Source organism: Pteropus alecto, unplaced genomic scaffold (assembly GCF_000325575.1).
Source record: "Pteropus alecto unplaced genomic scaffold, ASM32557v1 scaffold50, whole genome shotgun sequence".
In the NCBI taxonomy this organism is placed as follows: domain Eukaryota; kingdom Metazoa; phylum Chordata; class Mammalia; order Chiroptera; family Pteropodidae; genus Pteropus; species Pteropus alecto.
In genome coordinates this window covers 3979392-4007313 of record NW_006431918.1, presented here as the reverse complement: position 1 = coordinate 4007313, position 27922 = coordinate 3979392, and the positions used below count along the sequence as shown (strand labels likewise).

Below are 27922 nucleotides of genomic sequence, written 5' to 3'. Positions count from 1 at the left end.
GAGGAAAAAAAGAAAAGGAAAAAAACCTAATATTATTTCTTTTTTCCTTCCCTCACACTTTTCTTTTAGGCACACCTCCAGCTCACCCCCTTCTGTTCTCCTCAGTTGCTTCTTATTAGTTGATCATAATGTAAACTGAAGTATATTCTTTAGTATTTCTTATACTTATTAATAGTTATGATCCTATTTCATTTTAAAAGCAAATTGGTCAATGTAATAATGTTTCTAAGAATTAGTACATGTTACATAATTTTCAAGGGTCTTTCAGGTTCTCAAAATTGTTGTGCTATGATTCTAAAGAACTATAGTTCTTATTAGTGTGGGGCCTTTGTTCCCCTTAGACTCAGTGGCTCTTGATAGAATACTTCCCACCCTAGAATTAAATCTTTAGAAAATAATTGGTGCTTAGCAAAACAGCATGAATAGACTAACTCCAAAGAACAAAACCGTCTCCGTGATAACTAAGCTCTATCGGAAGACCAGTTATCTAGGGCTATGTGTATATCCCCATGATCTGTCTCAGCGCCTTGTTTGGCAATCAGCTTGTCTTCTGATCTCTTGGTCTCCTTGTTTATATATTATAGTAATGAAATACCTTAAAGGTATTGCAACCTGAAAATGCAAAGAAATCATTGTTCACCTACCTTTTATCAGTCTGGATAGTGAGAATTACTTTGTTCTTCCTTATAAATTGAGAAAACTAAAAAAGTTCTCACTGCTTAGAAGAAATTTGCTTATTTTTTCACTTTATTTCTCAGAGTAAAACTTTCTTCAGTACTTTACAGTTGCAGAGAAACTTACATCTCATTTTCTTCTTTGTTATGTTGCTGCTGAATGGAGACTAGCTAAAAAATATATCTTTTTCACATCTAGAATCAAAGAAACCATATGTCTGACCAGGATAGGATTTTGTTTGCCTAAGAAATTCGGTGAATTCTTTTTCAATTTTTTTTACATTTAACCATGATAGCTTTTTAGCAAGAGGCTAAGTCAGTGATGATGAATCTATTAAGTAGAACGTCATAGTGAAATGACAGATGTGGCCTATGTGAATTCAAAGAAAAATTGTGAATGAAATAGTGTTAAGTGATAGAAGAGAAATTGCATTATGACAAAAATGTAAAAAGTCATACACATACAAAGATAATGATTGGGAGAGGTAATAAAAATTTTAAATAAATGATTTCCCTAAATGTCGAATAGTTTGAATATTTTTATGTTACTTTTTGTCTTTTAGTTTCTGATAATATAGTTGTTAAGAACATTGGTTTTTGAGTTAGAAAGACTGGTTTCAGTGCCAGCTTTCTTACTCACGAGCTATATATCCTTAAACAAAGTACTTGCTAGAAAAGTAGTGCTATGATTTAATGCATTCCTCCTACTACTGAATACTCAATACAAAAATATTAAATAAGAACTTTCAAAAAGAATGCTAGATTTCTTCAAATGGAATTTTCTGAAGAGTTATTTTCTGTATTCCTTAGCCTCAGCCAATAAAAGTCTACTTAGCATTTTTTTTTTTTTTTTTTTACTCAAAAGAGATTAATCACCCATTGTGTCAGTTCTACCAAATTTTTTTACTCAAAAGAGTCATTCATCACCTGTGTGCCAAACACTCTACTCAGTGCTGAAGAATATTTAAAGATAAGGTTTTACCCTAATAGGTCTCAGTCTAGTGGAGCAGTCAGGTTAAAAAACTCACAGGAGACATAGCGCAGCAGGATATAGAGGAGAGTGGTGGGAGGAAGGGCAGCACTGAGGGCATTTGAGCTGGGTCCTGTAGAGCAGTATAATTTTGATGGGTTGAGAAGAGGAAGAAAAGCATTCTTGGCAGTGGAGCAAAGGCACAGAGGCCTGAAAAATTAGGTAACTGGAGTGTGTGGTCGGTTAGGCAGAAAATGAGGCTAGGGAAGTAGGTTGCATCCAGATTGTGGAAAACCCTTGTAGTGCCACAGTTAGCAACATTTGTCTTTCTCAAAGCATTCGTATTCACATCCATGCCAAAGTATGGTTGTTCTAATAATTGGGGGAAAAAAATCTCTTAATCCATTTTCAAAGTTGTTTGTGCCACTTTCCTCCTAATGTATAAAGAATTGATCATAACTCTATATGACAGGGACTCAAATTATTTTGGGGGTGGGAGGTGGACTTTGTATCTAATATTTGTGAGACATCCTAGGAATTAAGAAATTAGAACTAGTTTGAAAAAACTTCTTAGCCTTTCTTTTTGAAGACAAGAGCCTAAGTAGTATTCCCTTTCCTGTGTGTTCAAAGAAATATGTTGAGATGCCAGCCATTTTCAATTTTTTAAAAAAATTTGTTTAATCCACTTTTTTGTCTGCTGACTTATATTATAAAGGTGGATTATTATAAAATTTTAAAATCTAATTTTCCTACTGACTCCTGTTATAGCAGTGCATTGTTAGGATGAAAAATTGAGCCGTATCTTACCAGAATGGATTATTTTACCATCTGCTAAGTAAATTTACCTGGTACTTCAGTTTATGTCCTCTTGCAGGCAGGGGTTTGGTTACATTTGGGTTGCCCATAGGCTAGCACAGCGCTATATATAAAGTCTGACATCATTAAGTGTTGCTTGAACTTGATTAAATTGAATATATAATAAAAGTCTACAACTTTAACAAAATTAGAAAATGCTATCCCCCTGTCTCCCCTACCAGACATATTAGACTCGGTGCAGGGGTTAGAGTAATGTAATATTTTAATTGTCGAAGCTGTAAATTCAATTCAGTGATAAATAATAATTTGATGATTTAAAGTGATCCAGTAAAAATGACTCAAAAACAGCAGAAAAATAACTTTCAAATGCCTCAGTGTTACTCTTCCTTAGCCTGATCATTGTACCATCCTCTCCCCCACTCCTCCCCTTCATAAAATCCACTTTGTGGGAGTAGAGTGAGTCCCGAAAAATCTAAAGTTTGTTCTGGTCTATAATGAATGAGGACCTAAAATGCTGCCTTCCCTTAGGTTGTCTTGCCACCACTGCAACCTGTGGCAAGTTGGTCTTCCTTTCCCTCTCTTCTGATGTCATTGCTGTTTTAGCTTCAGAAAATGCTGCAAGGATGCACTATAAATTTTGGAATTAATGGATCCTAGAAGTTGAATTTTAAAGAGTTTATTCTCTTTCGTAATTCCTTATAGAATGACTCGGGTAGAACATAATGAACTCCTCCTCCTGTATCTCTGCAAATAGAAGTTCTTAACATTTATATAAGCCAGCAGGAGCCTGGACATGACCTCATTTCAATCCATTAGACTATTTGAGGAAAAAAAACAACAAACTTTCCCACTTATTGACTGGTAAAGTTATCCCAATCCATTTCTCATAGCCAGTAAGAAGATGAACTGTCCTTAAATGCATTTTTAAATTGGCAAATTATACTTCCTGGTTCCTTTTTGGTCAAACAGAAATAGCCAAAAGAGAAATTATCACAATGTTTTTGAGGCAGATTAAAAATCCTCCCCATCCTCTTATAGAAGATCTGCCAGCAGTTTCATTTTGTACAAACAATGGATCTCCCATTTCTCTAGTCCCTGAGCCAATTAAACAGGACAAAAGACCCCATGTTCCTCATACTGTTCTGTGGCCAGAGTTTACAAGGAGATGAAGTATAGTTTGATAAATATTAGCGTTGTATGTAATGAGTCACCAGTGAAGACACAGTTTATCCCAGAAACAGAATTAAAGCATCATGTTATAAACATTAATACTGACAAAGACCAACTTATAGACTTAACTGGAAAAGGTTTACAGAAAACTAGTGAGCTTTTCTTTTTTAAACTCAACAAATATTTATTGAGCTTCTACTTCATACCACTCATTGTAATACACTGAGGGATACAGCAGTTTACAAGACAGATGTGGTCCTAGCCCTTATAATAATGCATTAGGAAACAATTAAATACAGCATGTACCAAGGTCTGCATATGTGTTTGATATTTGAAGATCTCAAATTAGACTATGAACTTACAGGTAAATATCCTTTTCTGATATAGTTGCCTTTTGGTTGAGGAAGCCTCAATGGACTATATAATTTCAGTGATAGCATCTAAAAGTGGTCTTTATACATGGAAAACCTGTGTACCATAGAAATCTCAATCATAATAGTGCCTGATTTAAATATTCTGTTTTATTGGTTCCAACTTTGACATGTCAGCCTCTAAAAGGCCAGACTAACCTGTAGTTCTGACCATTTTGAGACTATCCTATAATTACCTTTTAGGAAATAGAAACTTTAGTAGTCATCAAAATCCTAATCTTGGAACATGATTATACCTCAGATCTGTAGTGTCATTGCAAAGAAATTTATTTAATCTATATACAATTGGTTAGATAACCTTTCAACTTTGACAATATAAGTATCTTGTTTTTTGTCAAGTGTTATCACAATTAAGCTTTTTAAAAGGCAAAAAGTCATTTATCTATACTGTTGATAGTTTGATTGATTCCCACTAAAAACAGCAACAAACCCAGACATAGGTTTAAGAAAAAGTAATAAGTATTCCTAAATGCAAGGTACTGTTTTCCCTTTTCGGGGAGGTATCAGGATACTCCGCAACTAGTGCACCTGATTCCCTAAAGAACCTATGCTGTTGTCTGGTTGATTTGCTATTTGTTGAGACCTCTCCCCCTAATCCCTCCACCCCCGGGAGGACGAGTTTTCATTTTAGCTACAAAGTATATATATCCTGTTAGCAAGAGGTAGTAATTTTGAAGTATATGTGTTGATCATAAGAAAAACCACGTAGGAGACAATGCAGTGATTTTATCAATCCTGTTCTGTTCATCTTTACATTATTATATATAAATTTTTGGTCAGTAGTGTCACATTGGTAACAGTAGGCTCCCTACCTCAGAACAACTCGTACACCAGTGTAAGAAACTTAGCAATTCCAGATCATCTTACAAATCTCTTGTAAACCTACTTCCTACCAGTAAAGACTGACAAAACAGAGAGAGGGAGGTATAGCTGCTCCCTAGCGAGAAGTGAAGGAAGCAGATGCAGCAAGGGGCACACCAGCTCATTGTCTTGATAGTGTGTGATCTGGTAGATGCAATTCACTCTCCAGGGTACCACAATTTCCACTGATATGAACTTCACATAATTATCACTCACATTTGTTGGGTTCAGTAGGAAATAGGAAATCCGTAGACCAGCAAAACCAAACACTGCCCTCTTGTGTATGTTCTTTTTTCTTCCTTATTAAAATAAAATGGAGGCTTGGACAAACATTTAATGAAGTCAGTGGCATGCAGTCAAGAGATACATTTCAAGAGAAATACTGTTTCTCAGTTGTTTTTCTTTAAGGTAGTTAGAATTTGTTTTACTTTTTTTGCCTGACAACTTCAGAAAATTTATATTTTTTCTTTCCTGGTTGTCATAGAAAGACATGACTAAAAGATGAATCATATTAGAAGAAGAACTTGCTCTATAATTGTCACATGGTAATACGATTCATACCAAATCTCTAGTATGGTCAGGCTTCATTTAGGGCTGCATGTTCCTGGACAAGTGATAAAAAGCTTGTGTTGTTTTCTAAGGCTTAATGATAAGATACAGTGTGCTAAAAACTTAGCTTCTAAATTCAATGTTACCCTTGAAATCTGTTGATAAAATGTCTAGTGGCAATTAGCATGCAATAAATAAGTAAATAAAATATTTAAACAAAGAATCTTTGCAGTGAAGGACGTTGGGAGATGAAATTTTTTAAAAATTTCTTTAATTGAAGAAATGATTTAAGTTTTTCCTGCCTGTCTGCCTCCTCCCTACCCCCGCCCCTCTACCCTCTGGTAACCACTAGTCCATTGCCCATGTCCTTGAGTCTCTGTTGGTTTGTCCTGTTCATTTGTTGCTCTTAGGTTTATATCCCACATATGAGTGATATCGTGATTTTCAACTTTTTCTGTCTGGCTTATTTCACTTAGCATGATTGTCTCAAGGTCCATCCATGTTGTCGCAAATGGCAGTATTTCATCTCCTCTTATGGCTGAGTAATATTCCATTGTATATATGTACCACAGCTTCTTTAGCCAATCATCTTCGGTTGCTTCCATGTCCTGGCCACTGTGAATAATGCTGCTGTGAACATCGGTGTGCGAATATCTTTTCGGATATGAGTTTTCAAGTCTTTGGGGTAAATACCCAGTAGAGGGATTGCTGGGTCATATGGTAGATTGATTCTTAGTTTTTTGAGGAACCTCTATACTGTTTTCCATAGTGGCTGCACCAATTTGCAGTCCCACCAGAAGTTCCTATTGGGAGATGAAAATTTTATGTTAGGGCTCATTTCAGACATGGTATCCATATCTCTCTCATGAAAGGACTTAGAAGCTTTTTTTAGGGACTACTGGTGTCTGAGGAAGTATTATTACTAACTCTTCCACAGTAGGTTAACTGCACTGTATACATAGACTTTAAATGTGCATTGGTGTTGCAGTTCAAGGAAGAAGCCCAAGGGTTTACTTATTTCTCCTCTGCCTGGGGAAAATGGTTGGTCAGTGTTATGGTTGTCACCAGAGCAATTAGATTTCCTTTTTCGGGAGGAAAAAGCCCCTAGGACACATGTAGCTGTGGTTCTGAGGCTCTCATGGGTTTCTTATTGATGCTGTCACATCTTTGCTTCCAGAAGCTCTTGTGAAATTTACCAGAGTTTGATTTAGATGATTCATTGCTAGAGAGATTTACGTCTTAAAGGAATTCTGAAACAATGTCATGTCTTAACTGAATAATGGCCATTCCTTTGAACCAATGGACTGAGTCAGGAAACCTGAGTTCTAGGTCCTGTGACCTTGAGCACTTCAAATCTCCTCTCTGGTACCTCATATGTAGACTTCATGTCCTCATCTGCAAAATAAAGAGGCTGACTTGGTAATGTTTTCTTCCAGTTTAAAGTTCTTTGATTCTTTGTCAGGATCTACTCTGAGGTTTATCTAAATCCATGTGTAATAAGCTATGTTATGGGATTCTGTTGAATTTATGGATTAGGATTCCAAAATTCAACTTTTCATATCTGAATCCTTTAATCTGTTCATAGGCCAATATTAATTTTTCCACTTAAGTCATTTTTCACAGGCTTTTCTATTCTCAAACTTTTAAGCTGCAAAGACATGAAAACTTACAGTATCTTCTGTAGTAGAACACGTTTATATTTTAGCTTTTTCTTATAATCATGTGAACCTTCCAAAAAGCTGATTTGGAGAGAGCTGTTATTTATTTTTTAAGTCGGTAGAATTAAAAATAAACTTTAATTAATAAAAACTACATTATCGTAGAACATCTTTTGTTTATTGTACTGTAGTGTGTTTGCAAACCAGACTTTTAAAGTGTAAATTTGTTTGTTGCCAAAAGGCATTAAGACAAAGAAAATTATTTAAAAATAATTTTATGCAGTTCTATTTTGATCATGCTTTGAAGCAGCAAATGCTATCTTCAGATAATTCTTTTTTAATTACAAAATTAGCAGATACTTCTTATATAAAATATGGGGAAATTTCAAAAAATATAGAGAAGAAAATTTAAATACCACTCTTTAATCGTTAACGTTTTGGTGTATTTTCAGTCATTTTTCTGTGTTATATACATATCTATATATCTTTTTAAACAAAAAAAGGTTATACCGGATTTATAGTTCTATATTTAATATCATTTATGTTTTTTCTGAAAACATGATTTTAATGATTGAATCCATTTTAAGATATACTATAATTTATTACCCATTACCCTGCATCTGGACAACTGTATTTACTTGCGGGCCTAATTTCATAACTGAGTATATTGCCACTTTGTGGACAGATACAGGGATGGTGAAAGAGAGAAATGTATTTTGAAAAGCAGTTATAAAAATAATCAGAGGTAGGTTTTTGTAATATTATATAACCCAATTTAGCTTTATTTTTGGTAATATTTTTATTAGAAAATTAATAGTAACACATTGTAAACTATTAGAAAACTGTATAAAGAAGAACATATTTCCATTCATAAATAACCACTGAAAATATTTTGGCATATTTACATTAAGGGTATCCATCAATCTATCTATCATCTATGTAAACATAACTAGAATAACTCTCATACAGTTTTTAAACTACTTTTTTCACTGACATTTCCCCATGTCATTAAGTAGTCTTTGAAAATATGAGTTTTTAATGGCTCCTTTCTTCTTCAAGTGACTATACCATAATTTATTTAACCATTATTACTTTATTAGTCATTTAAATTCTTCTCAGTTTTGCCTTATTAAATAGTATTGACAGGAACACCCTTATACTTAACTTTTGTCTTAAGAATGATATGTCTGGCCATATTACTACCACCTCCCTCCAAAAAGCTGAATTTATTCACATCAGCAGCAATGGCCTTGAGCATATACTGCTCCTGTCACCAGAGCCTGCCTTCTGTGCCCACTGTAATCATCTTTTTGGTGAGTGAAAATTGGCTCTGTAGGTGAAAGGCAGTGTTTTATTTTTGTCTACATTTAAACTTCTCTGATTCTAGTGAGGCTAAACATTTTTACACATTTATTAATTATTGATCTTCTGGTGTTCTTTTCCTTTACCCATTTTTTCTATTGTATACTCCTGTTTTCTTATTAACACGTATATTATTATCGAATGAGATCATTAACTCTTTATGCTACACCTTTGCATTTATTTGCAATTTAGTTTTTATTTAAATGTAGATAAATCCAGTGCTTTTTATGTGTGTATTACTGCCTCAGTCACTTATGCTTTGTCATTCAGATGTTTCCTTCTAGTTTTTTAAATGACTTTACTTTTATATTTAACTCTAATACAGGTGGGTTGTAAGGTGAGGATCTAGTTTGGTCTTATTTTCCTTATAGCCAATTTTCTATTCCTCCTTAGGTTTAAGATTCTTTCTTGCGTATAAAGTTATTTGTTGGTTCCATTGATCTTATCAATTCTTGAACCATAGTTTGGATTATTATAACTTTATAATTTCATACTATTTAACAGGATAGGAGCCATTTATTACTATTTTCAAAAAGTTCTTAGCCATTTTCATCTGATTTTCCAGGTGAACATTAAAATCATATTGTTGACTCATACCACTCTCCATAGAAAAAAGGGGAAAAAAATGTGTTTTGATTTTATTAAAGGTGCATTAAACCTAAAAATTCATCTCAGAAGAAATGAGATTGTCCTGTTATTCTTATCTAGGAATGTGTTATGCCTCTCCATTTCTATCTTTTTTATACCTACCTATCAGCAAAGTTAGTAAATTTTTTTTAGTTTTTTACATGGTTTCTATATTTTTCTTGTTAGGTATTTTTATTTTTAATTCTCATTTTCTTGTGCTTATGAATGGATGCCTTTTTTCTATTGTCAAACTGATTATTACCTATCCATGGGAAAGTTTTGATATTTTTGTCTGTAAATACCCAGCCATCTGATTATTTCTGAGGTATTCTCAATTTATCCCTCGGTTTTCTTGATATAGTATAATATGCACATGATAAATTTATGGCCCTCCTTCCCAGTTTATTTCCTAAATCTGTTTCATGTCTTATTGTACTGACTAAGACTTTCAGGAAGACATTAAATTATAATAAGAAAAAAAATTGTGTTGGGCATGGTGGGCTCTGCTACCATGTTTCTGATATAATAGAGATGCTGCTAGAATTTTACTATTTTATTAGTGTTACCAGTTACTGTTTTCTCGAAATTTTCAAAAATACAGCAAAGTTGAAAGAATTTTACAGTCATCAATTCCACCATTAACATTTTACTATACCTTTTTTTTAAGTTTTTTATTTTTCAGTTATAGTCGGCATACTGTTTCAGGTGTACAACGTAGAGATTAAACATTTATATAACTTAGGAAGTGATCACCCCAATAAGTTTAGTACCCATCTGACACCATAGTTATAATACTATTGACTACATTCATAGTTATTATTGACTATATACATAGTTATTACAGTATTACTGACTCTTTTCCCTATGATGTACTTTATATCCTTGTGACTATTTTTATAACTGGCAGTTTGTTACAAACCAGTCTTTTGAACTCTGTATCTGGTTGGTTGGTTGCCTCTCTTTCGTTTTGTTCTTTTTCTGGAGTTTTGCCACATTCTTTCATTTGGGATATGTGTCTTTGTCTCAGTTTGGCTGATTCCCTGTGTTTGTTTCTGTGTATTAGGTAGATCTGCTACATCTCCTGGTCTTGGCAGAGTGGCCTTATGTAATAGGTGGCCTGTGGTACCCAGTGGTAGTCTCCCTGGTCACCTGAACTGAGTGTTTTAGGGGGTGTCTCTTGTGAGTTCTGTGCACCCTCCTGTTGTAGTTGAGCCTTGATTACTTTTGGCACATCAGTGTGTAGGATTGATCTTCGGGTTGATTGGCTGTGAAAACTGGCCGTAACTACAGCGAGTGAGCTGCTGTGCAGGGGCTGACCCCACAGAACAGGGAGGGCTCTAGTGCCAGCTGAGTCTGACCTTTGGGTATGTCACTTGTGGAAATGTTGATTCTGGAGCCTCTTTGGAGGGGATCCAGTGTGGGACAAGGTTAGCCACTGCTTGTGCCTGGGTTGGAGCTGTCTGGTAGGAGCTACAAAGATATATGCAGTTGGTTGTCACTCGTGCTGGGCTTAGAGGTGCTTGGAAGAGGCTATTCTGCGAACCGAAGCCAGCTGCCACTAGTGTTGGACTTAGGACTCTTTGGTGAGCACTACGATATGAGCTGAAGCCAGCTACCACTGGTGTCAGGTTTGTAGCCACACTTGTCTACGTTGCCCTAAGCCAAGGCTGGTACCAGGCTTGGGGCCAGCTACTGCTTGTTTGGGGTTTATGGACCTTTGAGAGATTTTAGGAAAGTCCGCAGTGTGAGCCAAGGTAGGCTGCTTGTGTGAAGGAGCCGCTGGAAAAGGTTCAGCCCAGCATGCAAGTTGGGTGGGGTGGGGTCTCTGAGAATCACCAGGGAAGGGTGAACAGTGTTAGGTTAATAGAGAGCTCAGATTAGGCACCCACCTGGACAGGGCCAGCTGGGTGGTGGGAAGGTTCAACAAAGGAACAAAGGCACTTGCCAGCACTTCCGTCCCCAGAGTTAGGTGTCCCAACCCCTTCCCATCCAGCTCTTACCCTGAAACTAGTCAGTTTAGTTCCTCCCAGTATGTACTTGGCACTTTTCCAGCTGCTGTCCCTTAGCTAGAACTTAGGGCAAATGTTTATGGGCAAGTGACTCTGTGCTCAGGCACTTTAAGAGGACACCTGGCTTTAGAGCAGCCCTCCATCTCACCCAGACTGAGTTCCTGTTGATTTTCACAGCCAGATGTTGTGGAAACTCCTCTTGCCAACACTGGTACTCCAGGCTGGAGAGCGCCCGCTCCTCAGAGGGGCCCTCCACACATAAGATATACCTACCAATTCTTAGCTGCCACACAAAGGTATGGGACCTGCCCATTCCGTGTCACCGCCCCTCTGACCAGTCTTGCTGTGGCTTCTTCTTTATATCTTTAGTTATAGGACTTCAGTTCAGCTACTCTGCAGATGGTTCTCCATGATGGTTATTCTATAATTTAGTTGTGATTTTGCTGTGGTGTTGTGGGAGGTGAGCATAGTATTTACCTACTCTGCCATCTTGACCCGTAAGTCCCTACTATAATTGTTTTATTACATCTCTTAGATTTTTTAAAATATTGATAATATTTGTGTTGTATTACAGAAGTATTTATTTGTACTTAACATTCCAAGATTTTATAAAATCAACACTGTACTAATTGCTGAAGATACAGGTGAATATGGCAATCTCTTAGCCTCGTTTGTTACCAAGAAGTAGCCAATTTTAAAAATTTTAAGAAAGCTTTGAAATGGGAGATTATGAAAACTGTTCAAGGACAGCATTAGGCATAAAATAAAAAGAGTAGCAGTCCTACTTGAATTACAGAAGGAAAAAGAATGCAGTTAGAATTTTTCAGTATTTGACCAGACTTTCTAGAGAAAATGTCTTATTCAGCTGACAGACTACGTACTTTCAGAAATAGCTGCTTATTCCAGTCTACTTGCTAGGCGTATGTCTATAGTGAAATAAAGTCCATCAATCTGATAGTTGAATCACATTATCCCATTCTTTTGTACTATTTACCCAGAGTATTATATTACTTTCCTAGGGCTGAAATAATTTCCACAAACTGGGTGGCTTAAAACAACAGAAGTGTGTTTTCTCACAGTTCTGGAGGCTAGAATCTGAAATCAAGGTGTCAGCAGAATTGTTTCTTTCTGGGGGCTCTGAGGGAGAAACCCTCCCATGCCTCTCTTCTAGCTTCTGGCAGTTGCTGTCAATCCTTGGCGTTCCTTGACTTGCAGATGCATCACTGCATTGTCTGCATCCATTTCCACATTGTCTTCTCCGTGTTTGTGTTCTTTTAATAATAAGGACACTCTTATTGGATTTAGGGCCCAGTGTAACATCTCAATCCTTACCATAATTACATCTGCAAAGACCCTATTTCCAGATAAGATTACTTTCTGAAATTCTGGGTGGACATGAATTTTCAGATGACACTAATTGAACCCACTACACCCAACAAATTCCTTAGCAAACAGTAGTTGAAAGAGCATGGTACTGGAATTCTAGAATCTTGTCTCTGATCCTACCCAGCTCTGTAACTCTGGGGAAGCTTGTCATCTGTAAGCTTGTCATTGTTCCCATTTCTCAAATGAGGAGGTGGATCAGTGAATAATCTTTCAAAGTGCCTAATTGTCCTAAAGTTCACATTAAATCGTGAAGAGTTATATGCAGAGCTGATTTCTAGCTCTGCTCCTACTACTTCTCTCTGGCCCCTGATTGTTTCTCTGGGGTATTTTATGGCATGATTAGTATCAGAGGGGCTTTGACATCTTTGGATAAAATATAGAATATCACTGACCTGGTAAGTGAACCGAAGGTGTTCCTTAGGCCTTTAAGGATTAACAAAAGATAGTCGCTATACTTACAGGTTTTCCTTTTCCTTTTAACTCTGCCTTCACTTTGCTGTTTTAAAAAAGAGAGAACACTTTAAATTATTTTGTTTGTTGCTGAATATCATTTAACACATATACTCTCAAATAGGAGATGGGACAATTAAATTCCAAAGTCTTTTAGTTTAATGTTATTCTCTTTCCTGCCCACTGTCCAGTAATTTTACTAAGTGGTGAAGAAATACACATTGGATTATAGATAGTGAATAGTGTCTCACAATCCTGAAACCTTTGAATTATTGGAATAGGAAGTTTAAATATCTCTTTAACAGAGATAGTTCATATAAAGGCAGAGAAAAAAAATGTTCATTTACATGGCATTATCCCTTGCTTAGAGAGTCAGTCCCTGTCTTTTCTATATGCTGAGACACAAAAGGAGGAATTTTCTGGCTGCAATTTTTATAGACTTCGGTGTTATTGAAATGAAAGTACCTCAAGGACATTTCCATTTGTTACTAGCTTATGGTTTCTCATCTCATGTAAATTATTTTGCCACTTTTCATTTTAATTCTTTGCTGTCATTGTCTGGCAAAAAAACGATCATTGAGTTTCTCTCTGTGAAGGTACTCACTGATTATTCAGCTGACAATATCCTTTGTCTATAAAAATGTGGTGCCCTTCAGATTTGTCACCTTTTTATTGTTACCTGTAGATTTCTGTTTACATCCTCCTCCCTTTTTTGTCTTAGAAAATGTCTAGGGCTATAAACATCCTTCTATGGGACAGAAATATGTTTTGAATTCCAGAGTTCCAGTTCAGAAACAGATTCCTTTAAGAGTCAAGTTCTTCTACAGTTTACCCATTTGGTAACAGTGGAAATATCTATTCATTCAAATAATCTAAAGGTTAGAATGATTGAAGGTGAATAATAAATCGTGTAAACCATTCTAAGGCTGTCCTGGGAGAAGGGAGCCTAAACTTGGGTGGTGAGGCTGTTTTGAATTAGTTTTGTTACCATTCTGAAAAACTTCTTAAATCATCTTTCCTCTCTATTTCCATGCCTCAGCCTACTTCAGACCCTTTCCTAACTGGCTTCTGCCTTCAGTATCACCAGAAATATTGCACTACAGAAGTAAGCTTGGTCATGTAATACCCCTGCTTTAAAATCTTTGCTCCCATTGCCTAAAAAGTTAACTGCACACACTGTTGTTCCCTTTAAAATATGAACCCAATGTTTTCTTCAGTTTGATCCCCAGCTACCACATCTTAGTACAGTATATCCAACCACACCTAATTCCTTCCATCTCAGAACATTTTAAGTTCTTTCATGACTCCCTTTCTTTACACATGTTGCTTCCTCTGCCTCATATTCACTCACCCTCCTTCCTCTTTCTTCACTACCCTGTACAAACGTTGATTCCTCTCTGCACCCGTATACTTATAACACCAATGTAGGCCATTTTACAATACTTTTATAATGTGTTTCTTTACATACAGACAGCCTTCGGTGACTACACTGGGAAGCTTTGTCTGATTCATCTTTGCTACAATTTAGCCAATTGCTAGATGTAAAACTAGGACTCAGTCAACATTTTTGGTTGACTGAATGATTAATTATGTCTAAAATCAAAGTCATTAGACTTATTTCCCAACTTTATTGATAGTCTATTGTTTATATTCTGTTCAAAAATGAGCACTATACTAATGCATTGTGTTCAGCTATGTCTTAGTCTAAAACCCCTGAATGTACCTAGAGAAGATAGTGTACAATGTGGTGAGATCTCAGCTGGCTTTCTCTGAAAGAGTCTTGCTTTCACTAAAATTCTTAACTGAAACCACTATTTTCAATGTTTTCACCTTTGTTTCCTTCAGCCATCTGTTGATTATTGAATATCTATTACAGGCCAAGCAGGTTTCTTGGGCTTAGAAAGCTCCTTGTGTAGCTAGATAGAAACTATAGTTACTGTCTTCTTTGATGCTTCCTTTTTTCAGAGCAATTACCACGTCCTCTTCCAGAGCACCTGTGAAAAAGACTTAGCGGGATTTTTGCTGAGTTAAATTCAGATAAGTCAATAATGTGATGTGGTCCTAGGGTGACCATATCATTTATTGTCTAAAATGGGATACTTTGAGGGAGTGAAAGGGAATTTGTTAATAACCCAAGATAACAGTACTATCTCAGGCAAACCAAGACGTGTGATCACCCTACAGATAACCCCTGTAGTCTAATCAGATTTCATTACTAGTTGCTTCTGTTTTCCAAGCACATCTTAGGTTTTTAAGCTTTTATAGCTTTTCTTTATTGTTAACTTTGTCCTTTCCTCTCCAATGTCTGTAGTCTGTGCATCCCTCAGAAGCCTGCCCAATTCAATAAGCTATGCCTTATCAGCCTAGTCCATAGAGATATCTTTCTACCCTGAATTATTTAGGATATCATTTATATTCTTAATTGGCAACTAAATGTATTTTGTGTCACAATTGTTACTGTTTTGACTGCTTTTTTTATTTAACCTTTCCAAATCTTTCTCCTCAACTGAACCATATGTTCTTAATATCAGGGTCCATATTTTTAACTTACATCTACTCAAGTACAATGCTTTATTCATATTCATATAATATATATTTTTTTAATACTTTATTTCCTGGACTGCCATTGTCTTTCCTAAAAACTCTTCCACTTTACATCAGTATTGTGTGTCTGCCCCCACCAAAAAGCTTTAAGTGCTTACAATGAAAATTTTTAATCGTTACATTTTAAACTTAAATATTTGCCATGAGATCTTAAAATATATCATTTTGTCAATTTAGATTATATTGTATGTCTCGAATTAATATTTTTAAATATTAAAACATTACTGAAAGAGTAAAAGATGAAAGCAGTATTCATAGTCCAGTGTACATACCTACTGTGTAGTAGCACATTTTGATAATGTTTTCAGTGGGCCTACATTGGTTAATTATAGAAAATAGGTCTTTAACAGAGAAGAAAGGATTAATTGCCAGGCTTAGAGATTTAATACTATATGGAATGAATTTTTATATTCTTGAGCATTTGATTTGGAAGAAGTTAGTGATTTATTTTTACTCTGATGTTTATTTCATACAGTTAGAGTCTAAAAACATAGACTAAAAATGACTTTTAAAACTTTTTAACTCAAATTATGTATGCCATGAATAATTACAAATACTAATTTAGCTTCCAGAAATAATATGGCTTTATTCTGTTGTTCACTTGAATAGCAGTCACAATCTTAATATTTTTTGCTGATCCAAATACATTTTCCAAACAAATTGTTTATGGAGTTGTGCTGATCATTAGACTAGTTCTTAATTGCTGTGGTGTTTCCCCAAAGTTTTTATTAAAATTTTTTTTAAATAGCATGTTAATTTTAGAAATTCAAAGTGTATAAGGCAGAATGTGAAAAATCAATATTAATTGCCCCAATATTTCCCTGTCTTCCACCTATCCCCCAATATTTGTAACAATTTAATAGGTATCCTTCAAGACTCTGTTGCTATAGCTCTAGACTGGTCGTCAACAATTCATTTACAGTGGTACCCATTTCTTTTGGAGGCCCCTACACCGAGTTGGTGGTGACTTTGTTCATCATTATTAGTACATTTTTTTCCCTCTTTAATTCCCCCCACCCCCACTTCCACCCCTGACCTATGGATGTTGCCGTTTCTCCTTAAGAACTAGATTTCTGAAGGCGAGGCGTCTCCTCGCACATGCTCACAGCGTGCACCCGGGGCCTGGCGTACCCAGGGCATGGTCTGGGGCGCAAACCCAGGATCTTCTGTGTGTAAAGCAGACATGCTAACTACTACACTACGGAGCCACCCTGTTCATCATTATTGACTTGTCATCACTATTATCAATGAGGAGTACATGTAACAATGAGTCAAACTTGCACCCTGGTGGCTTTCAGTATAGTAGGAAAGAGATGTATACAGTGATAAGCATGATACAAGATGAAAGAAGTATAAGAGGGGAGCAGACGGAGTGCTGTAAAATTCACAGGGTGAATAAAATGTTTACCTTTGTCTACTCAAGAGGTAATATTTGAGCTATATCCTAAAAGACAAGATTTGGGTTGGAGGGAAGACAAAAACAGATATACTGGTAGGAGGAAGGCACAGAGATGCAGGTAATTTACAAGGTTATTCCGTTTTCCTAGACTATACCATGCACATATGAGAGTAGTTACGTAGCAGATAAAGATGCAAAGGTAGTTTGGAAACCGAACACACCTCTATAATAAATCTTTAAAATATTTTGAACAGAATAATGGCATGACTAGACATGTACATTAGGAATATTAATCAGACATTAGAGGAAGTACAGTATCAGTCACAGGCTTTGCAGTAATTTGGAAAAAGAGTTACTATAATGAGATGTAGTGGCCATAGAACTGTTGCTGAAATATAGGACCTATAGGTCTTAGCAGCTATCATATTCTATCAAATGTAAGAAGGCCATGATTGTAAAAACACATTTCTATTTTATGTACCAATGAGGGGGAAAAAATACTGCTAGTTAATTTTCAGACACCACCAGTTAAAAGATATACCCTGATTTTAGAGATAATAAAGAAGAAATGTACATCATAAAATCAATGAAATAGAGTAATTGCATGGATACAGGGAAAAGATGGGGTTTGCAAGAAAGAAAAGAGTTGAGAAAATGAAAGAAGGAATGAGATCAAAGACACAAGTTGGAGAAGCAGACCATAAAGAGTAGGAGAATGTGTCTTCTGCTATGGGATGAAGAAATGAGTGAGCAGTGAACTCAGAAGTTTAGAAGTTGGGAAGTTTTCTTTAAGTAAACTCAAATAACCTCCATCTTGTTAAAAGAAAAGTCAGGTTCATCTGCAAAAAGAGGGTTTGAGGTCTTGGGACTTAAGAGTAAACAGATTTCCGGTAAGTGAGGCATGAAAGAGTATTAAAGACAGTTAGAAAGGACTAAAAGACCTTGATACTCAAACCAGAAAAACATACTACAAAAAGAGAAGATTTGGGCCAATGTCCCTTATGAACATAGATGCAGAAATCCTCAACAAAATATTAGCAAACCGAATTCAGCAACACATTAAAAATATCATACACCATGATCGGGTGGAATTTATTTCTTTGATTCAAAGTTGGTTCAATATCCACAAATCAATTAACAGGATACATCACATAAACAAAATAAAGAGTAAAATCATACGATCATATCAATCAATGCAGAAAAAGCATTTGACACAATCCAACATCTATTTGATAAAAACTCGCATCAAGTAAAGAGAGAGGGGAACATACCTCAACATAATAAAGGCCGTATATAACAAACCGACAGCTAACATCATACTCACCAGTGAAAAGCTGAAAGCTTTTCCTTTAAGATCAGAAGCAAGACAAGGATGTGCACTTTCACCACTTTTATTTAATATAGTATTAGAAATCCTAGCCACAGCAGTCAGACAAGAAAATACATAAAAGGCATCCAAATTAGGAAGAAAGAAGTAATACTGTCATTGCTTGCTGATGACATGACACTATAGAGAGAGAACCCTACATATTTCACAAAAAAAGAACTATCAGAACTGATTAATGAATTCAGTAAAGTAGCAGGATACAAAAATAATATTCAGAAATTGGTTGTGTTTTTATACATCAATAACAAACTATCAGAAAGGGAAATTAAGAAAACAACTCTATTTACAATTGCATTTAAAAGAATAAAATATCTAGGAAAATTTTAACCAAGATAGTAAAAGACAGGTACTGAAACTATAAGACACTGAATAAAGAAATAAAGAAGACACAAATAAATGGAAGCATATACTGTGCTTATAGATAGGAAAAATTAACATTGTTAAAATGTCCGTATTACCCAAAGCAATCTACAGATTCAGTGCAATCCTTATCAAAATACCAATGGCATTTTTTCACAGAACTAGAACAAGTAATTCAAAAATTTCTATGGAACCACTAAAGACCCTGAATAGCCAAAGCCATCTTGAGAAAGAAGAACAAAGTTGGAGGTATCACGCTACCTGATATCAAACTGTTTGTACTACAAGGCTGTAAGAATCAAAACAGCATGGTGCTGGCATCAAAACAGACATATAGATCAATGGAACAGAATAGAGAGCCCAGAAACAAACCCACACCTATATGGTCACTTAATCTGGAACAAAGGAGGCAAGAATATACAATAGGATGAAGACAGTCTCTTCAATAAATGGTGTTGAGAAAACTGGACAAACACATGCAAAAGAATAAAACTAGATCACTTTCTTATACCATATACAAGAATGAACTCAAAATAGATTAAAGACTTAAATATAGGACCTGAAACCATAAAACTACTAGAAGAAAACATAGGCATTAAACTCTTTGACATCTCTCTCTTTCAGGAGTATTTTTTTGGATATGTCTCCTTGGGAAAGGGAAATAAAAGAAAAAATATAAAGAAATGGGACTACATCAAACTAAGAAGTTTTTGTACAGCGAAGGAAACCAAAAACCTACTGAACAAAAACAAAAACAAAAACAAACAACCTACTGAAAGGGAGAAGATATGCACCAATGATACACTGATAAAGAGTTAGTATCCAAAATATAAGGAACTCATACAGCTTAACACTAACAAAATAAACAATTTGATTGAAAAATGGACAAAGGATCCGAATGACATTTCTCTCAACAGGACATACATTTGGCTAATAGACAAATAAAAGATGCTCAGCATCACTAATCATCAGGGAAATGAAATTAAAACTATAATAAGATATCACATCACAGCTGCCAGAATGGCTGTCATCGATAAATCCACAAACAAGTATTGTTGAGGATGTGGAGAAAACGGAACTCTTAAGCACTGTTGGTGGGATTGTAAATTGGTGCAGCCACTATGGAAAACAGTATGGCGTTTCTTCAAAAAATTAAAAATAGAACTACCAATATGACCTAGCAATTTCACTTCTGGGTATTTACCCAGAGAAATCCAAAACACCAATTCGAAAAGATATATGCATCCCTGTTTCATTGCAGTATTTACAATAGCTAAGATATGGAAGTAGCCTGAATGCCCATCAACAGACAATTGGATAAAGAAGTTATGCTTCATATATACAATGAAATATTACTCAGCAATTGAAAAAAATTAAATCCTACCATTTGCAATGACATGGATGGACCTAGAGGTTATTATGCTAAGTGAAATAAGTAAGACAGAGAGAGAGATAAATACTGTATGATTTCACTTATATTGCAGAATCTAAGGAACAAAAAAACAAACTAATCAAAAACAAGCTCACAAATATAGAGGACAGTCTGGTGACAGCCAGAGGTGAGAGCAGTTGGGGAAATAGGAGAATGGGGTGAAGGGTTAAAGAAGTACAAATTGGTGGTTGATAGATGGTCATGGAATGGGGAGCATGGCATAGGGAATGCAGTCAGCATTAATGTAATGGCTAGATGGAGAGCCAGAGGGAAGAAAGAGTAATTAGAGGGATCATTTTAGAAACTGTCTAACCAATGTATTGTATACTTGAAACTAATAATAAAATAAAAATTTTTTAAAAGGATATGGAAGCAACCTAAGTGTCCATCAATAGATCAATGGGTAAAGAAGAAGTGGTATATGTATACAATAGAATATAACTCAGCGGTGAAAAAGAATGAAATCTTAACATTTGTGACAACATGGATCTAGAGGGTATTATGCTAAGTGAAATAAGTCAGACAGACAGATGCTATATGTCTTCACTTCTATGTGGAATCTACAAAACAAAAGAACAAACTCATACAGAAAACAAATCAAATGTTGCCAGATTGGGAGGGGGGACAGGGATGGGTGAAAAAGGTGACGCAATTAAGAAGTATAAATTGCCAGTTATAAAAATAGTCACGGGGATGTAAAGTACAGCATAGGTACCATGGTTACCAGACTTATGGGGTGATCACTTCACAACTTATATAGACATATAATCGCTATGTGGTACACCTGAAACTAATACAATATATTATATCAACTGTAATTTAAAATACATTTTTAAAGAAAGGACTAAAAGTTTTCTTATCAGAAGGAATCCAGTTAAGATTAAAAAGCATAGATTTTTAAAGAAACCAATTGGCTCTTTTTAATGGCTTTGCCCAGAACACTTGGTACTCTGAGGGAAGAATGGAAAAAAAACTGGAAGGCGCTTTCTGCAGGGTAGGAGATTGGCAGGATGGGTATGTGGGAGGGATGGAAAAGCTAAGCAGTCTAAGTTTCTCCACAGGGATATTGTTGATTTGGTTCACCCTGGAGTGCAAGCTAAGAAATGAGAGGTGAGGCCAGGAAAAGAGTAATAGATAAGCAGCCTTTTAAAGTGTGTTTGTGTGTGTGGGGGCGGGGGAGGAGGAGAGCGAGGGTTAAAGGGATTCGAAATTATAAAGAAAGTGAAGAATAAATTATTTTGAAAAGGGGGAGTAAGTAGAAAGATGATTGGGGAACTTCAAAATTTGAGATTTTGGAGGTAGAATTCTGAGGGGTGAGTCCAGAAAATATATTATTTTTCTAAAACACAGAGGAGACCATCTCTCTTTGTGGCTTGTAAACCTCTATTTCAGGGTGAAGTCATTACTACTTAAAGAACAGACAAGGCTTATCACAACCTAACCCCATCCTACTTTTCCAGGCAAATGTCTTTATTTCTTCTTGTGAACTCTATATTCTAACCCCATTGAATTCCTCTCTGCCCCGAATTTTGAAGGCTTTTATCTACTTTGCACATGCTGCTCCCCCCGTACATGAAATGCTCTTCCTCCTCTGCCTTGTAAAAACTCCTGTCCATCTTTGAGACCTAATTTAAATGGCACTTCCTCTGCCAAGGTTTTCCAGGCTCCTGCGAACCACACAGAGCACATCTTCACTTCACCTCTACTCCCACAGTACTGTTTAGAAAGCCTATGGAATTTTACCACAAGTATATGGACTTGTCTCTCCAGTAGATTGTAATTAAACCTTGAAGTCAGAACGGAATTCTCTTCTTTACCACAGGGCAAAGGTTTTTAATATCTGCTTTTGTTGTCTTTGTTGTTGAATTTTAAATGAATGAGCTAATGCAGTGCTTCTCAAATGTTAATATGCATTCGAATCACCTGGAGATCTTGTTAAAATTCGGAATCTGATTTAGTCAGATTCTGCCTTTCTAATAAGCTCCCAGGTGATGCCAGTGCTTCTGGCTCATGGAACTAAGCCAGAGTGTCTTTGCCCAAGTAAATAGTGGAAGTGACGTAAAGATAAAGGTCAGGAATATGGCAGTGGAACAGTTATGGGGACAGAGACTTGAAAAAAAAAATCCTCAGTATCAACACTAGAGTCCTAAAAACGATAGCAGAAAATCATGAGGGGAGAGATGCTTATATCATGGAATAAAGCAGGAGATCATTGTGGAGGACAGTAGTTGACAAGACTAGGATGCCATAGTTGTATGACTTATGTTTTATGAAGAAAGAGGCCGTTCGGTGCTGGCAGGGTGAGGGAATGGGGAAAGCTGCCTACTAGGGGAGGGGAAGCCCTGAAGAAATGGGAGGAACTAGAATTGGACAGGGAATCATTTTCTAATCTTAGGTTTACAGATTCAAAACACAAAAATTATTTTTCTTTAAACTCATAGATGACAGGAAAAGTAGCATAATAGGCATTCAGTTCTCACATGTAGTCTCACGGGTCTAATAATGCTAAGATGGGTTCGGTGATCCTAATTTCTTTCAAGTACTACTGTATAGAAGTAACATGCGCTTTTTTGTAATATAGGGAAAAAGGCAAAAATGTTTAAATCTCCTCCCACTAATCCCCTTCCCCCACAATGAAATAATATTTACAGCCTAATGTGTACTCTTCTAGCTTTTATCCATATGTATGCATAGGACAAATATGTATGCATAGACGGAATTTTTCAAATTCCATAATGGTATTTTTGCATGCACATTATTCTGCAGATTGTTTTTCTCACTTAGGAATATGTCATAAACATCCCCCCGGGTCAGTGGATAGAAGTCTAACTTATTTTTTTCCTATCACTTTTAAATAGCTGTGTATAAATATAGATATCCCATAATTTGTTCTGCCATTCTTCCATTGATGGAAAGTTGGGTAATTTCCAGTTTTGCTACGAAAAAAATATGACACACACAAAAAGTCCTATTGTTACCCATGCCTCAGTAACAGAACTCTGTGACTTCAGCCAGCCATACATATCACAAGTAACTTTGATATCAAAGACATTTTTAACGAAGCATAGCAGTAGCCAGGCCTCTGCTATCCAGTATAGTAGCCCCTCGTCACATTTACCTTTTTTTTTTTTAATCCCGCTGCCCCCACTACATTTACCTATTTAAACTCGCTAAAATTAAATCAAATTAAAAATTCACTTCCTTAGTCACAGCCTTATTTCAAGTGCTCAACCACATGTGAGTAGCAGCTACCATATTGGACAATACAAAAGAGACCATTTCCATCCTCACAGAAAATTCCATTGGCCAGCCTGGACTAGACACTCTGTTACATTCCTAAAGAGGACCATATTTTCCAGTGGGCTAATGTAATGAGAGCACACTTCAAAAAGTACAAACTCTGTTTTAATTGGTTGCCTCTGCAGTTACTTCAATGAGAATCAATACCCAGATGAAGCAAAGAGAGAAGAAATTGCAAATGCTTGCAATGCAGTTATACAGAAGCCAGGTAAGGCGGCAGCAAGCACCATTTTGCTCCGTGGTGGAGCTCAGCTTCAGGTCATTTAGGACCCTAAATCTCTTCTTACCCATCCCAACTGAGTGCTCTCAACTCTCTCTGTGCCATCCTTCTGTGGATAGTCACTGTTCTGTCCTGTTCAAACTATACTTCTTAGGGATGTGATTATGGTACTCCTCCAAATCAAATATTCACATGGGAATGTCTCTGCTTAAGATATGAGAGATTGAGATGTTTTTTAAAGACTATGTAGGTTTCTCTTTCCAAAAATATAGCATAAATACAATTTCAAAATAATTTTAAAGTTTGGAATATTTAAGCAGGGTTAAAAAAATCTATCTTAATCTTTTTATTAACATTTTCTATAAATTGTATGATTCCGTTTTCCTGTTTGAACAAAGAATTCTTTTTGGAGTTGGCATCTATCTCCTTCCCATATTGGGATGACTTCTGCTTAGCTAGGAAGAATTGAGAGTAATTCCATTCTGAAGTCCTATTGTTCCTATGCAGGTCAGTGGAGCCAATTAAACACTCATGTCTTTTCTTCTGTGTACCAAAATATTCCACATTTTATGGGTTTGCTACCAGAAACCATTCTTAGTTAAGATGATCCGATGGATCTCCATTTGGCTGGTTAATTTGATTGGAATAAAGGCTATACACAAAAGTGTCAACGCTTTATAATAATTTAGTAATTTATTCTCCCTTAGCTAGAAGCCAGACTGCTAACAATCTAGACTCTGCCAATTCAGCTCCAACAACATCTAAACCCTCATTTCGCACAAGCCAAAGTCCCAGTCCGAAAACTAAAGGAACACAAACTCTTCCCGGAAAACACTTTACCCGGAAGTCATCAAGGCCCTAACTTGTTTTCTAGTTTCTCCACCCACTGTGGATTAAAAGCTGAAACAGAAAAGGACGGGGAGGAGGGAAAGGTACAGGTGGGTCCTTGTTGGCAATTCATGGTGCTGTTTGTAAGAAGTCATATCTGACAGCATAGAAGATAATAAATCTAAAATGCAACCTGAATTGTGCTGTGTTCCTGCTTAGTTACAATAATGGATGGTCATAATGACCTTTAGTCCCCAAGAAGGCCTGAATAATATCCTGTCTTAAGACAGCAGGAGACTAGTTAATATAAGGTTTTAAAGATGTAAGTAAACTTCAGCTCTCTGGAAACTTGATAAAGAATAACATATTCATCTAGAATGATGATAATGAAATGAAGCCTGCATGTACTATCATGTGAACTTCAAACCCTAGCCAACTGACTTTGTGGAATTCTTTAACATTGTATTTAATATTAGAATTCTTTAATGTGTGGCTTTCTGAATTGAAGCATTTTGTTACTAGTTGCTCTTTGTATATTTATGTTTCTTTATTCAATGATAATTTGAGTGTGAACATAGTGCTAGGTAATGCAAAAAAAATCTACCAGTATCTGTTATTCTAGCAATCAATGAAATCAAAAGAACTTTTCAAAAATAAAAGTATTATCCCTTAAAACTAGTCTCAGACATAGATTATCTGAATTTTATCACATGCATTCACAGGCAAAAAACTGTCAGATCTGGAACGAGTCACCTCCCTGAAAGTGTATAATTGGTTTGCGAACAGACGGAAGGAGATCAAGAGGAGAGCGAACATCGGTAATGTATGAGAGGGGCGGCTCTCGCCTTTCAAGCGGTTGTGTGTGTGAGGGGCTGAGCTGCGGATCTGAAGTGCCCTAAATTTTAAGCCTAGTAACTATTGCCCTTATGTTTTTCTTCATTGTACTTTTAATAACCCAAAGTTAGTATTACGTATACTATTTGTATTATAATAATGACATAATTCTTTCTAAAACTTGTTCTTAATGTTCTAGAATCTAGAATTAGACATGGCCTTTGTGCAATTACTCCTGTCATGCATATTACCTGTAAGGTCTCTCTCTCGAGGGAATGATACTCTAAGCTTCTTTGTTGTTACTGGGCTGTGACTTCAGTATTAAGAAACATCTGATTGTTAAAATTGGAATGAAAGAATATTAATAGACGGAATATAGCAAAAGGCAGAGATTTAAAAAAGCATTTAAGAACTGTGAATTGATGAGATTGGGATGGGAGATTGGTTTTGAGCTTCTAAAATGATCTCATTTATAAACTTACTCCCTCTTCATCATTACAAATCTCAAACGCTTTATAGAACCCCAAGACAAGAGAGCTGTTTCATTAGTTGGTAAGTATTTCTAAAGCGCCTGACAGCCACTCAGACATAGTGTACATAGCGACAGGGACCCCAGAATGGCAGACGTGCTCCTCCCCTGCCCTGTGTGCAGCTAGATTCCATCCGTCTGCAATTGAAACGAAACAAAATGTAGAGGATTCTGGGGACTTGTTCGATGACATTCTGATTGCCTCAACATGAAAATTAATTCGGTGTTTAGGCCATTACGATGATGTAACAGATAATTTAGGGATCTATTCGCTTTTTTCGAAGAAGCAGCAATCCTGGAGAGTCATGGAATAGATGTACAGAGCCCAGGAGGCCATTCCAACAGTGACGACGTCGATGGAAATGACTACTCAGAGCAGGTGGGCAGCTGAGCATTCGTTCTGGTTAGAGTGAGTGGGGTAGTATGACAACTCAATTCTGTGGGTGCGTTTGGTACGGGGTGGGGGAGAGGAGACAATCTGATGTCCCTCCACTGGGCTCATGTGTCTAGTTAGATTTTCATGTAACTAGAAAGGAATGTGGTAAGATTCAGTTGTCCTGTTGAATTTGTGAGAGATCGTTATTCACCCACATGGATTTATTGTCATACAACAGGATACTTGGCAAGTACGCAATGGGGAGGAGGAGGAGGGAAGAAGTTCAGAGGGAGGCAGAGAAGCAGAGAAGGTAGAAGAAGAGAGGAGGATCTGATCCAAACAAGCAAGTTACACCATTCACCACACACACACACTGTTTGAGAAATACTAGGGGCTACCGGGTAGCTGTGATCCATGGCTCGACATGTACCAATGCAGCACACAGTGGAAGGTCCCTCCCACTACGGCCCCATTGCAGTGGGAGCCCTCGTGCCGAGATGAGTGGTTCTTCCAGAATCTCTGGCACATTGACACACATCCTCTCATAAATGCATGTCTTCTCACCTCACCCTGACTTATTCTTCATTGCTTGGGGGGAAAAAATATATTTAATTGTAGCCACTGGATGGAATAATTTAGTAACCAAGAATGTGGGAATTTCTCCCCCCACATATCTGTTGACAGACTTCACTCAAATTTTTATAGGATTAAAAATTCACTTCCATTTGGAATATGGTGTCTTCTCCGAGACTCTGGGAAGGAAGCTTTCCTGTGATGTATACCCCTTTTCTTAGTTCCTCAGCCAGCTCTTAAATATAGTTCTATGTTTTCCCTTCTACCTATCATTGTACAGCCTCTGTTTACCAGCTTGAGCACAGATACTGCCAGAGAGCATGCAATCCCATGCCAGTCCTTTTTAAACTCTCAAGACCAGTCCGTGAAATTGAGAATGAAGCAATGGTAACCGTACTTCCCAAGGGTTACCTTTTTCTGTTTCGGGCTCCAAATCATAGCTCCACATTTTACTCAAAAGAACGTTCTGTAAGCCTTTCTAATTGGAAACATTCCTGTTATTTTTCAACCTACCAATGTAGGTGGGTCATTTCCATCTTTTTTTCCAGATGCCCTAAGGGCAGCACTTCCCATGATCTCACGCTTTTTTTCCGAAAGGACTTACCCTTTCCAAAGCTTTTTGATGCAGAGTCCCCTGAAGATGTGACAGGTGAGAAACTTACCCCTTATTTGTAACACTGTCTCCAGTGCCTTGACAAATACCCTGCAGTGCCAGTTTCCTTCACAGCTTTGTTGTTTAACACCTCGAGCTGCGTGCGGAGGGAGAGCCTCACATTCCCTCTAAATAAGACACCTGCCGCTTCCCTCGCACAGCTGCCTTACAGCAGGAGGGTGCCACACACTTTCCCCCACGGCCGTTTCCGGCACTTACACTTCTGTCTTGTTGTAATTGAGTTTTGTATATTTTTTTTTTACAAAAATGTATTTTTATCCATAAGATGTTGGTGTCTGTCTAGTTTTTTGTCTAGTTTTCTCAGTTCAGTAGAGAGATACCATGAATTCTAATAATCTATTTGTAAGAGTACCAATCTAGAATGTAATAGCTCACTAGTATGGCCTTCAGTGAATAGCACTATATTTTTTGCAAAACTGGTATAAGCCATGTTTGATTATCATC

At 36.6% G+C, this 27922-nt stretch overlaps 1 protein-coding gene across 16 annotated transcripts in view; it reads left to right on the top strand.

Moving 5' to 3' along the window:
* The window catches only part of HMBOX1 (homeobox containing 1), a 151567-nt gene that overhangs the window by 121658 nt on the left and 1987 nt on the right, over nt 1-27922 (top strand). For 2 of the 16 annotated variants that reach the window (XM_006906237.3, XM_025042517.1), the window contains exons 7-10: nt 23571-23653; nt 25216-25311; nt 26144-26235; nt 26471-26575. In XM_006906237.3, coding sequence (XP_006906299.1) covers nt 23571-23653; nt 25216-25311; nt 26144-26235; nt 26471-26566 — 367 coding nt within the window. In that variant the 3' untranslated portion in view covers nt 26567-26575. Of the gene's footprint in view, nt 1-23570; nt 23654-25215; nt 25312-26140; nt 26236-26470; nt 27917-27922 lie in introns of those variants that run through there. The other 14 variants (XM_015585063.2, XM_025042509.1, XM_025042515.1 and 11 more) reach the window with 12 other exon arrangements.